General features: G+C 43.4%; 1 protein-coding gene across 1 annotated transcript; it reads left to right on the forward strand.

Annotated features, from left to right (window-relative positions):
* The first annotated feature begins 572 nt into the window (after window positions 1-572).
* LOC128326877 (olfactory receptor-like protein COR4) lies at window positions 573-10,966 on the forward strand. The gene is made up of 2 exons (XM_053254729.1): window positions 573-988; window positions 10,528-10,966. Exons 1-2 carry the CDS (start codon window positions 573-575, stop codon window positions 10,964-10,966), a joined length of 855 nt encoding a protein of 284 aa, XP_053110704.1.
* The last annotated feature ends 421 nt before the right edge of the window (window positions 10,967-11,387 follow it).

Here is an 11,387-nt window from a genome sequence, read left to right on the forward strand (position 1 = left end):
CCATTTCTGTGCATATGTTATTCTAGCCACCGTAGAAGCATACAGGAAAAAAAGTTAAGTTATTTGTAGAAATTTCTCCTTGTGTTATTCCTAGCAGGAAGGATTCTGGCTTCTTAGGAAATGTCACTTTAAATATTTTCTTTAATTCATTATATATCATGTCCCAATAGGCCTTCGCCTTCCCACAAGTCCACCACATGTGAAAAAAAGTACCTTCAGAATCCCCAGACTTCCAACATTTGTTTGAAACATTTTTATACATTAATGCCAGTTTTTTGGTGTCAAATACCAACTGTACATCATTTTATAATAACCTTTTACTGACCATAAGGTTAACAATTTACTCCCAAAGGATAAAACTGCCATGGGCTTCTAGATCCTTGTATTTTGCTTTTACATTTTATAGCTGTATATAGAAGGTTATTTATTTATTTATAGTATTATGGTATGTATGTGGATATTGGAACATGGTCACACAGTAGTACATGCAATCACAAGTGTTGCTTTCTGTGTTATTCTAGTTTAATTGTTATTTCTTTGTATCCTAGTGAGTAATCCTTAGGACTGAATCAATGGGGGAGACAAATTGTACTGCAACTGAATTCATTTTCTCAGGATTGACACCTTTTCCGGAATGGAAGGTCACCCTTTTTGTGTTGTTCCTAATGATTTATGTGGTCACTCTGGTGGAGAATCTTGGGATGGCAGCTTTGATCCATGCTGATGCCCAGCTCCAGATTCCCATGTACTTCTTCTTGAAGAGCTTGTCTGTCGTTGATAGCTGTTATTCCACAGTAATCACTCCCAAGATGTTGGTGAATTTCTTATCTGGAAAAGGCACCATTACATATGTAGGTTGCATTGTTCAATACTTCACTTTCATCTTTTTTGTGACCTCAGAGTGCCTCCTGCTTGCTGTAATGGCTTATGACCGTTATGTGGCCATCTGTAATCCATTGCTCTATACTGTGATGATGTCTCCAAAGATGTGCACACAGCTGTTGATTGGCACATACATGTGGAGTCTCCTGAACTCTTTAGTACACACCAGTGGCTTGCTAAGATTGTCCTTTTGTGGTTCCAATATCATCAACCATTTCTTCTGTGATATCACTCCCCTGCTAAAACTCTCTTCCACAAACACTTACATCAATGAACTGCTTATTTTCACATTTGGCAGCTTAGTTGAACTGAGCAGCATCATCACAATCCTTCTCTCCTATGCTTTCATTGCATTTACTGTGTTAAAGATGCAGTCTGCCAAAGGCAGGAGAAAAGCCTTCTCCACCTGCACATCCCACCTCACAGCAGTCACAATCTTTCACGGCACAATTCTCTTCATGTATTTCCGACCAACATCCAGCTATTCACTGGATACAGATAAACTGGCCTCAGTGTTTTATACAGTGGTGATCCCTATGCTGAATCCCCTGATCTACAGCCTGAGAAATGGGGAGGTGATAGGTGCCCTAAGAAGAATGACACAGAGAAAGATATTATTCGGCTGAAGGAACAATAACACGCAAAACCATCTTGCGCTATATAACCCACTGGGCCCCAAGGGTTCTGTGGTTGATACTTATCTGAAGAATTTATTTAAGCACTGCAGCTGACCTTGCACCAAATAAGATACCCATCTACAGCTGAGCAGACTGGAGGCAACTTGTGTGCAACTTTCCCCCACATCCTTCAAGAATAAATCCATTTCACTACCACTTCCTCCAGTTCACACACTAGGATTGGCCACATGGTACATCAGTGTGCAATCAGCATGCACACAAGAGGTTCAGGATCACACCCTGAGTTCTGCTTTCTCTACACATACATTGAGCATAAGGTATAAATAGAACCTATGGGTAGGTTCGGACATCATGCAGAACCTACTTGCAATCATGGTTACTCCATTGTCCACACTCATGTGAACTCACCCTATGGCAGGAACCACATGTTCCCTCAGGGCAGGAAACCTAGATGTGTAACCAAAAATTGAAGTTGGCTTGTCATCCTTAGTAAGGCTCCACCTTAGGCTCACTTTGTCTGAATCCATGCTCTTCATGAACCTCTGGTTTGTTCTAGGCAAGCCACAGTCCTTTGTCACTGGGACCAGTGGCTGCAAAGTGGATGGCATAGGGAAGGCTTGTCAGCACAAAGGGTGGCACAAGACAGACTGGGGTAGCACCCAGGGCCTTGCTGGGAGGGGCAGACAGGGGGTGTACCTCTCGTTCAACTCGGCTACTTCCACCAAACTGAGATATGTGATTATGTGAAGCACTAACTTCAAGTTCCCTCCACATCTCGGGCTGGGGGAGCTGGGGCCAACTATGTGTAAACACACTATGTGTAGTCAGACTGTATGTGCACATAATCTGTATGAGTGACCAAGCACTCTGCATTGGGAAGGGTTCCAAATAATACATGGACTCTGTGCATGCATTATGCTGAATGTGTGTAGGGAAGCTAGGGCCAGCAACAGCAACAACAAATATTTATATACTGCTTTTCAACAAAAGTTTCCAAAGCGAAATAATAAATAAAGCAATACATAGAAATAATACATAGAGAAATAATACACAGAGAAATAAATTAAATTAAATTAAATTAAATTAAGTGGATCCCCGTCCCACAAAGGGCTCACAATCTAAAAAGAAACATAAGATAGACACCAGCAACAGTCACTGGAGATACTGTGCTGGGGGCACTTATTCTCCCCCTGCTAAATAAAGAGAATAACCACCTTTTAAAAAGTGCCTCTTTGCCCAGTTAGCGGGTGTGATCATATTCATTCCCCTTAAACATGTTGACTGTAGATTAATTTAGCATATTATAGTCCTATTTGGGTTATTTAATCCTTGGTTTAGCTGCTCGCTGCTCAGTCACTTTTATTTTGCCTAAATTCCAATTTCTGTGAAAATGTTGCTATGTAGAAGAGTAAAATGTTCAAGAAACTGTACAAGAAAGACCACATTAGCACCAGATTGGCATCAATACAATTGGATAAATCTAGCTTCAAAGACATTTTCTGAACTATTTCTTCACATTAAATGTGAAGAATGCACATTACTCAAAAGTTTACATCTGCAGCTGAAGATCTTTGGGTATGCTTCTGTATGACACTTTGTGTCCCTTTGGCTGTATTTACAGCCAAATATGTACAAACAGGTATGTACATTTGCACAAGGATGCTTGCATACATATTTGAAGCCTGGGAAAGCAGCCTGTCCTAAGTGCTTCCACAATAAAACCCTTTGGCACTGCTGAGGTACTGATTTTGTACAGTGAGCTGGAAGCAGAATTGTAACTATAGTCCAACACCACACTGAATATAGTACTTTATCCCCACTACAATGGGGCTGACAATGGCCCCATTTGCACATAATAGCAAACTGTGGGTAGATGAACCTTAGGTTAATTTTTGTAACCATGAATCACATCGCAAATGTTTGTCCAACTGTAGCCCAACAACCTCTAGTTTCTGAGTAGGGGAGCCACTCCCTCTTCCTGTCACATTCTGGCAATCTCTGTAGTGCTCCACAGTTGCCAGACTGTGGGCAAAGCATCAGAATGTCCACAGGACAGCAGTCATTGGCCACAAGCTTCAAGGGGGCGTGCCAAGTGTGATGATGCCTTTTGGGAATGGACTGCCAACCCTCGGCAAGGAAAAGGCATTTACATCCTCATTTATGAAAGCGTTTGGGCCCAGGATACCTGAGGGACCGCCTGCTCCCAAGCATTGCTGCCCGCTTGACGAGATCATCTGAGGGAGCTCTGCTCCTGGTGCCGACAATGAGGGAGGCTCAGTTGTCATGCACGCAGGACAAGGCCTTCTCTGTTGCTGCCCCCAGACTTTGGAATGCTCTCCCAGTGGTCATTCGCTCCTCGGACTCCATCACAGTTTTTAGAAAGCTTGTTAAATCTTGGCTTTTTATCCAGGCCTTTACATGATTGTTTTATTGCTGCTTCTGTGTGTTTTTATCCATGTACAGTTTTTATGTTTCTATTTTATATATTTTAAATCAGATTTGTTGTCATATTTTTAGCTTAATACCTTTAACTGTGGTTTTAATTATATGTTTTTTAACTTCTGTAAACTGTCTTGGGATTGTTTTTAATGAAAGGCAGTATATAAATTTAACAATAAACAAATAAACAATACATTTAAGCCCTTCTCCTGGCAGCAATTGCACGGCCACCCTTGTAAGAGCCCCACAGCAAAACAGTCTTGCACAAGCACAATTGCGGGCAACAGAGGGATGCTGAGGGGCACTATTTTTCTGTTACTCTGCGAAGGGATCATGATTCCCTAGGAGGGAATATGTCTATGTGGGAGGGCACAGGATCCTGGGGTCTGGTCCACTGTGACCACTCTTGTGATTGCAGACCCTGGCAAAGCAGCCCAGGAACACCCAAGCACACTCCTGGCCCGTGTCAGTTTACCAAACAGGGATTATCCCTCACATGAGAGGGCCTGTCCACTGGGCTCAGTAAGCTTTGGTCCTCCACCAGACAGCACTTTCATGAGGTAAGCCATCCAAATCTAGGGGGCCCTGCTTATGTGGGGCCCCTGTTCCCTCTGGGAAATAATGATATTTGTACACTGTGACCCCCTCCTCCCAAGGCAACCCTTTCATACTCCCAAGGAGTAGCGGCCATTCCATATGTCCGGGCAGTCCCAGGTGGGCAGGCTAAGGAAACACTGGGACCAGGGATAGATCTTCACTCTCATTCAAATTTCCCAGGTTTGGACCAGTGTTGAAGCGTATGCAGATCGGCAGCCGTAGGGGATTGCAGGAGAGGAGAGCCCTGATTATCAGCAATTCCAGGAAGGTAAAGTGGCTGTTATCAAGCAAAAACAAACATGGATATGTGCCAATGAATGGCCAGACTGGCAGAGGGACTGCTTGGACTTGTTCTTCGCATCAGTCACCAAGACAGGGAAAGGTGTTGCTGGGGTACCCATCCACATGGCTTACTTGTATTGAGCAACAAGGCTGGTGGCAGTTGCTGTGCACCCCACATGCATCTCTCAATGGGCTATCATTCTCATGAGAGCACAATCCACTCAGCCACCGTCATCACCACATGGGAAGAATCACTCCATTAACTGGAAGCAATACTGCTCATGCTGGATGGTTGTTCCCATGAGTAACACCAGAGAATGCATGCTTTTATCCCAGTGGAAGTGGGGCAGGGGTCCCTTTCCCCAACTTCATTGGGCAAAAAATAGAGCAGTGCCATCCAAGAATTCCTGGGTGGGGCTGCCTTTTAAAGCCAACCCCAAGTATTGTTGCCATATGTTATCTTTGCAGCGATCTAATCAGGTTGCCTGGTTTATGGTGCCACCGTGACTGCATGTACTAGTGAACATACTTCTTTATCCATTTATTTTTGATGATGACATAGTGCCCATCTTGCCATCCCATCCCCTTTCTGTTCTGGTTGCCAGAGGGGGAAAACAAGAGTCACAGTGGAAAGTGGGCATCCCCCTATGTGACTTTTCCCTTTGGCAGGCTTAGAAATATGGGATGGGACAAGGCGGGGCAATGACTTGAGGAGCTGGGCAATGACTTGAGGAGCATGGAGACAGGGGGTGGGGCAAGTGCTTGGAGAGGTGGCAAGTGAGAAACATGGCAGGCATGGAACGGGTACATTCCTGGGTGGGTCTGGGCTTCTCCCTCTATGATTTCAGTTCCAGAAACAGCGCGGTTATGGCAGCGTCTGCATTTGGAAGTAATGCTGCCACCTTCAAACCTCAGGTTGTAGCAACAAAGTTCACTACAAACTGAAGGTTCAAACTGGAGACTGGTGAAGGAAACCGCAGATTGCTTTTGCCACAAAACTGCAGTTTCACACGCATTCTGACATATATGAATTCCAACCTCTGCCCCATTCAACTCTGGTTTGGCGTTATGTTGATGCCAATGCTTTATCCCAAAGGCAAAGACTTGTCCTCTTCCTCCTCTTCCCTCTTGTAAGTCAGAAGGTTATGAGGAGAAGGATCCTCTCCTCTTGCCTACCCCCTTTCTTTCCCCAATGTACTTGGGAAGGAACAAAGAACAGTCCACTAAAGAATGTAAGGTGGTTGGGTGACAACTGCTTTCTCCCCAAAGTTGTCAGCCATACAAAAGGGAAACACAGAGCTGTGCTGAATTTGTGGAATTGGGGAAGATTCCTGCCTCTCCTTCCCCTGGTCCAGAGTTGAGATGAGTGGTTGTTTGGCTTACTCTGGGAATGCTGAGGATTGTGAGAATGTGAGATAAGGATAAGCAGTATGGATAAAACTGTCAATCATGGCAATTTTGCTTCCTCCCTCTGTTGGAGTCTCAGCTTTAATTAATTTGTTCTTGAAATAGTTTCCTCTTTCCACATCCTTAATTACTTCCAATTTCTTAATTATGTATTTTATTTTTAATCTGCACAATTTCACTTTAGACTTTCTCAGCAGCAATGGTTTGTTTTTTTTAAAGTAGTTGATTTACAAATTAACTTAAAAACAACCACTGTGCTAAAATGGCTCCAATGGAAATGTAATGGTGAAGTTGCACCCAGGTAAAGAATCAAGGAGTGGTGATAAGGTTCAGCCTTCCAAGATATAACTACACATAACAAAGCCATGTCTCTTCAAAAAGATAGAAAAGTATCACTAAGGCAATATACTTGAGGAGATCATCATGATTCCATTATATTTTGTTTTGTTTTGTTTTAAGTCAGAATTTTTGTGATCTGAAAAGAGAGGAATGAAGCATGGAGGAAGGGAGAGAAAGAACCAGTTCTGACAAACACAAGTTTCTTCGAGTGATCATGAAAGGGAGGGGAAGCAGCTGGGGATAATTTTGAAGAGAGAAAAAGATCAGCAGGGAAAGAGCTGCTAGCTGACCTACAGCACAAGGAAACACAAGTGGCTGGAGCACTGCACTGCCTACACTTCTCTGTGTGTATCACTTATGCTGTTGCAAAACAGGGCAATTCTGCTTCACTGTAAAGCAGCACAAACTCAGTTACATGACACACATTGAAAATGATGGGTGTTGTGTTGCACAACTGCTTTTGCGCAACTTTCCACTGAACTGTCACAAGCTTACTTGACGGAAGATGCTGGCCAGAAATATATGACACAATAGCCAGTAGCTCAAGTTTCCATTTTACTCCTAAATAATCAGGTTTAACAGTCTCACCAAGAATACAGAAGTAAGGAGTGAGAAGCCCAGATTCCAAAGTCACAATCTCTCCGACAAAAGCTCCAAGCAGATTTGATGTGTTGTTTCCAGCAGTCTGCTCAAGGTACAGGCTGCCTGATTTATAGTCAGCAGCCACATGCACTTAATCAACACTCCACCCCCACCAGCTGCCATAGATTCAATCCGGCTCCTGCTGCCTCCTTGTGAGCCGAAGACTCCTCTGTAATTCCCTCACCTGCTGCTGATATTTTCCCCATCTGTGTCCTTGAGGAGATAGTGGCTGTTCAAACTCTGGCTCAGATCCTGACCCTTCTCTTCAAAGCCCTGCTGGCCCCTCCTGTGCCAAACACTCTCCCTGGCCTGTCTCAGTTACTTCCCCATTCACATCACCGGCCTGCTCCTCCTCAGGTACCTCCACACTTTCTAGTAAGTCGCCTGCCTCCTACTCCTCTCCAATGTCCTTGAGTAGGGGCCTGGCATGAACGGAACCTCCCTGTTCTCCAACACTGTTGGCAGTGTTTATACTGACATAGGAGTGTGGGGCAGTATTCCAACTACTTGCATTTACTTCTGGAGTATGTCAGACACTAAGCCTAACTACACAGGGTTTCTGTGAGTACAGATTTGAAAACATAGCTTGTAAAGTGTTATGCAATTAATATAAGAGTATTAGGAAGTAAACATTGTTAGGTAAAGGCTGCATTCTCCCAATGACGGCAAACATGGTTAAAGAATTAACCAAGATTGGCAAGCCCCTGTGGAGTGTAATGTGAGAATGCAGATTTCCTGGGAAATCCTGGTCAAATTGCTGAGCTAGATATTGATCTATCATCGACAGCATCTGAGCCAAAAGAGAGCAGAAATTTGGAACACAGCAGGACTAAGAAATATACAAAGATCACCTGTGGACTGAAGGAGTATTTCACCACAGGGATAAATAAAACATTCAGAATTACTCTTGAGGTCAATTGCCTGGGGTTTTTTTAGAAACACACCACAGGGAGGAACCCTAATTGTCTTGAAGATGCACTAGGGATTTAAAAAATAACAAAAAAACAAAACACATCACAACATATGATTTGTCTTGAATCTTTCTGTGCTAGATATAAGCACTTCAGTAAGCCATGTCTTTATTATCTGAATGAGTTTTGAAGCTATAGAAGATGTTTCTCCTTCCTTCCACAGGTAGGCATCACATTTTTTCTACAAGAGTTTTCTTCCTAGAGTTATCTAAATATTCTGTATAGCTCAGCTGCAGTTTTTATAGACATAAAACCAAATGTGGTGTAGTAGTCAACTTAATCCGTGGCTGACTCTGCTTCCTTTATTACAAATTTGGAAAGCATAAAAGGAACCTTAAGGAGAGGAGAGCTGGTCTTGTGGTAGCAAGCATGACTTGTCCCCATAGCTAAGCAGGGTTGCATCTGAATGGGAGACTTGATGTGTGAGCACTGCAAGATATTCCCCTCAAGGGATGAAGCCGCTCTGGGAAGAGCATAAGGTTTCAAGTTCCCTCCCTGGCTTCTCCAAGATAGCGCTGAGAGAGATTCCTGCCTGCAACCTTGGAGAAGCCACTGCCAGTCTGTGAAGACAATACTGAGCTAGATAAACCAATGGTCTGACTCAGTATATGGCCGTTTCCTATGTTCCTATGTAACCTCTGAATAACCTGGACTCAACATCAGGCGTCTACAACATCAGATCAGCCAAGACAAAAGAAGCCCACCAGTGAATGGTTAAACCATTTGGTTTTACTGTCTACCTTCAACTTCAAAATCAGCAGCTGGAGCAGAGTTCAAACACCTGGCTGGCCAATGCAGGCTTGAACCAATGCTCCCCCACGCAATTTCTGAAATCCAAGGAGGCAGCAAGATCAAAACAGTGGGTCACAAGTTGAGGTCGTTCTCACAACCTCTGGCTGCTACTTGGAAGGGCTGTGGGGAAAGCAGGAGCTCGACCATCTTCCCCAGCAGATGTGTGGTGGCCACCTTTGCCTTTGCCATGCCACCCACCCAAACAAGCGGCAGTGCAGCATAGGCAAACACTGGAAGCAGGAGAACTTCCCCCTCCCACTTCCCAGAGTGCCTCACGCTAAGTGTGCAGTGGCTGTTCTCATTAGAGCAGCCGCTGCACTTGACATGGCTGCTCCTTCCTCCCCCTGGCTCCCTGCCGGAAATGGCGGCAGGACGGGGGAAGCTTTTTTCTCTAGCAGTGATCATCCATATGGTCGCCTATGAAATTTAAACAATCCACAGGTTTGTTTAACCTCGGTTAAACCCTGGGACACAATGTCGGGCTACCCAGGACTGCAGTAGCTGAGAGTGGAGGGCTCCCAGTGCTCCAGACAACACAAGCCGCCTGGGTTACCCCAGATGGCTCGTGTCGTGTACATAGCTTTGTTGTGTTGGGAAGTCATTTTTTTGCTTATTTCACATTGTTTCCATAGTTGGTTAGGTTTTTGGTTTAGCTTTTTAGTGATAACTTTTAATTTCTGTTTTAAAACTTGTTATTTTAATTGTGGCTTTAGCTTTTAACTTTTTAAGATTATTAATTTTTTAGCTTATATTGTTTCTATTTTATTAATGTTGTAAGCCACCCCAACAGTAGTGCACTGAAAGGGTGGGGTATAAATATTGAAAATAATAATAAGTAATAATAATACGTCTCCTGGGTCTCCATGATCAAAAAAGCAGGTACAGTATGGGTCAGTGGATACCTAGGTTAGTTTAATGGTGAGCACCTTAAGGCATATGTTTGGCATGACAAAGAGTTCTAGTCATTCCCTAGAGGTTTTTTGGCTAATGGAGTTTATATGTGGGTGGGGGAACACTGCCAACCTCAAAGGCTGCAGAGCTTGGTGGGGCAATGTCCTCTGCCAAAACCTTGACCTTGTCAGGATGTCTAAGAAGAGTAGCAAACAAATTTAGGGCTGTGGTACTGCTCTGAGCCAGGGTGTAATCACCTATAAAACACAGGCTAGGGGCTCATAGCTGGACCTTTCTATTATTCATTATAATCAAGGGTGGAGCGCCAATCCCCTTCATCTTCTCTAATAACTGAGTATTCTGAATTAATAGAGTTATGGCCCATCTTATCCAATTTTGTTGCCTCATTTGCCTTCATTGGGTGTGGGGGCAAAGTTAATTTCCACCAACACTCAACTGCTAAGCTTGCTTTTGGGTTGTGTTAGCTTTCAAATTACAATCTAAAAGTAGCAAAGTAAGTTTCCATCGTTAATCTGGGTGCTATTAAGCTAATTTCAGTGGGTCACTGATTAAATTTAGGGCTATGCATGGATGAAATTATTGGATCCAATCTGATGCAAGCTTTACACTGCTGTCATGACAAAGAGACTTTGCGCAGGGCTGGTGGCAGGATCGTACCTTTGGGGTTTGGTGAACTCTCTGATTCACACAGGTGGATTGTTGAGATTATCCTTTCGTGGCTCCAACATCATCAATCACTATTTTTGTGATCTCACACCCCTCCTGAAACTGTCTTGCAGTGATATTTATATAAATGAGATGCTTCTTTTTACTTTTGGCAGCTTGTTTGAAATGAGCACCTTGCTGATCATTATCGTCTCTTACATATTCATCCTAATGGCTGTTCTGAGGATTCGCTCTGCTAAGGGGAGGCATAAAGCATTTTCCACCTGTGCTTCCCATCTCACAGCTGTGGCCATATTCCACGGGACCATTTTGTTCATGTATTTCCATCCCAGTTCCAGCTATTCGCTTGACACTGACAAAATGGCCTCTGTGTTTTACACTGTGATAATACCCATGTAGAACCCCTTGATCTACAGCTTGAGGAACAAGGATGTGAAATGTGCTGTAAAAAAAGTGATGGGGAGAAAAGTGTTGTCTTAATAAATATATTTTCTGGAGAGTGACCAGGAATACCTGAAAAATGTGCATAGCTTTCACTAAAATACCTAGCTCTGACCTTGACTTGTATTAATAAGAACATATCTAAATGTCTTACATTTAGTAATGCAGAATTACATAAGAATAAACTCCTGGCATTGTAATTTATTCAGTCTTCATATGTAGCGCTTTAAGACTTCATGAAGCTTCAGTGGTCAGACTTCAGCGGACCATCAATTCTTGGAACCATCAGTTCTCTGCAAATAAGGAACTGATACACTCATAAGAGATGCTATTCAGTCTCATACAACATACTTTTACTGTCCAGCTTTAATGTGTGGCC

Source organism: Hemicordylus capensis, chromosome 1 (genome assembly GCF_027244095.1).
Source record: "Hemicordylus capensis ecotype Gifberg chromosome 1, rHemCap1.1.pri, whole genome shotgun sequence".
Classification (NCBI taxonomy): domain Eukaryota; kingdom Metazoa; phylum Chordata; class Lepidosauria; order Squamata; family Cordylidae; genus Hemicordylus; species Hemicordylus capensis.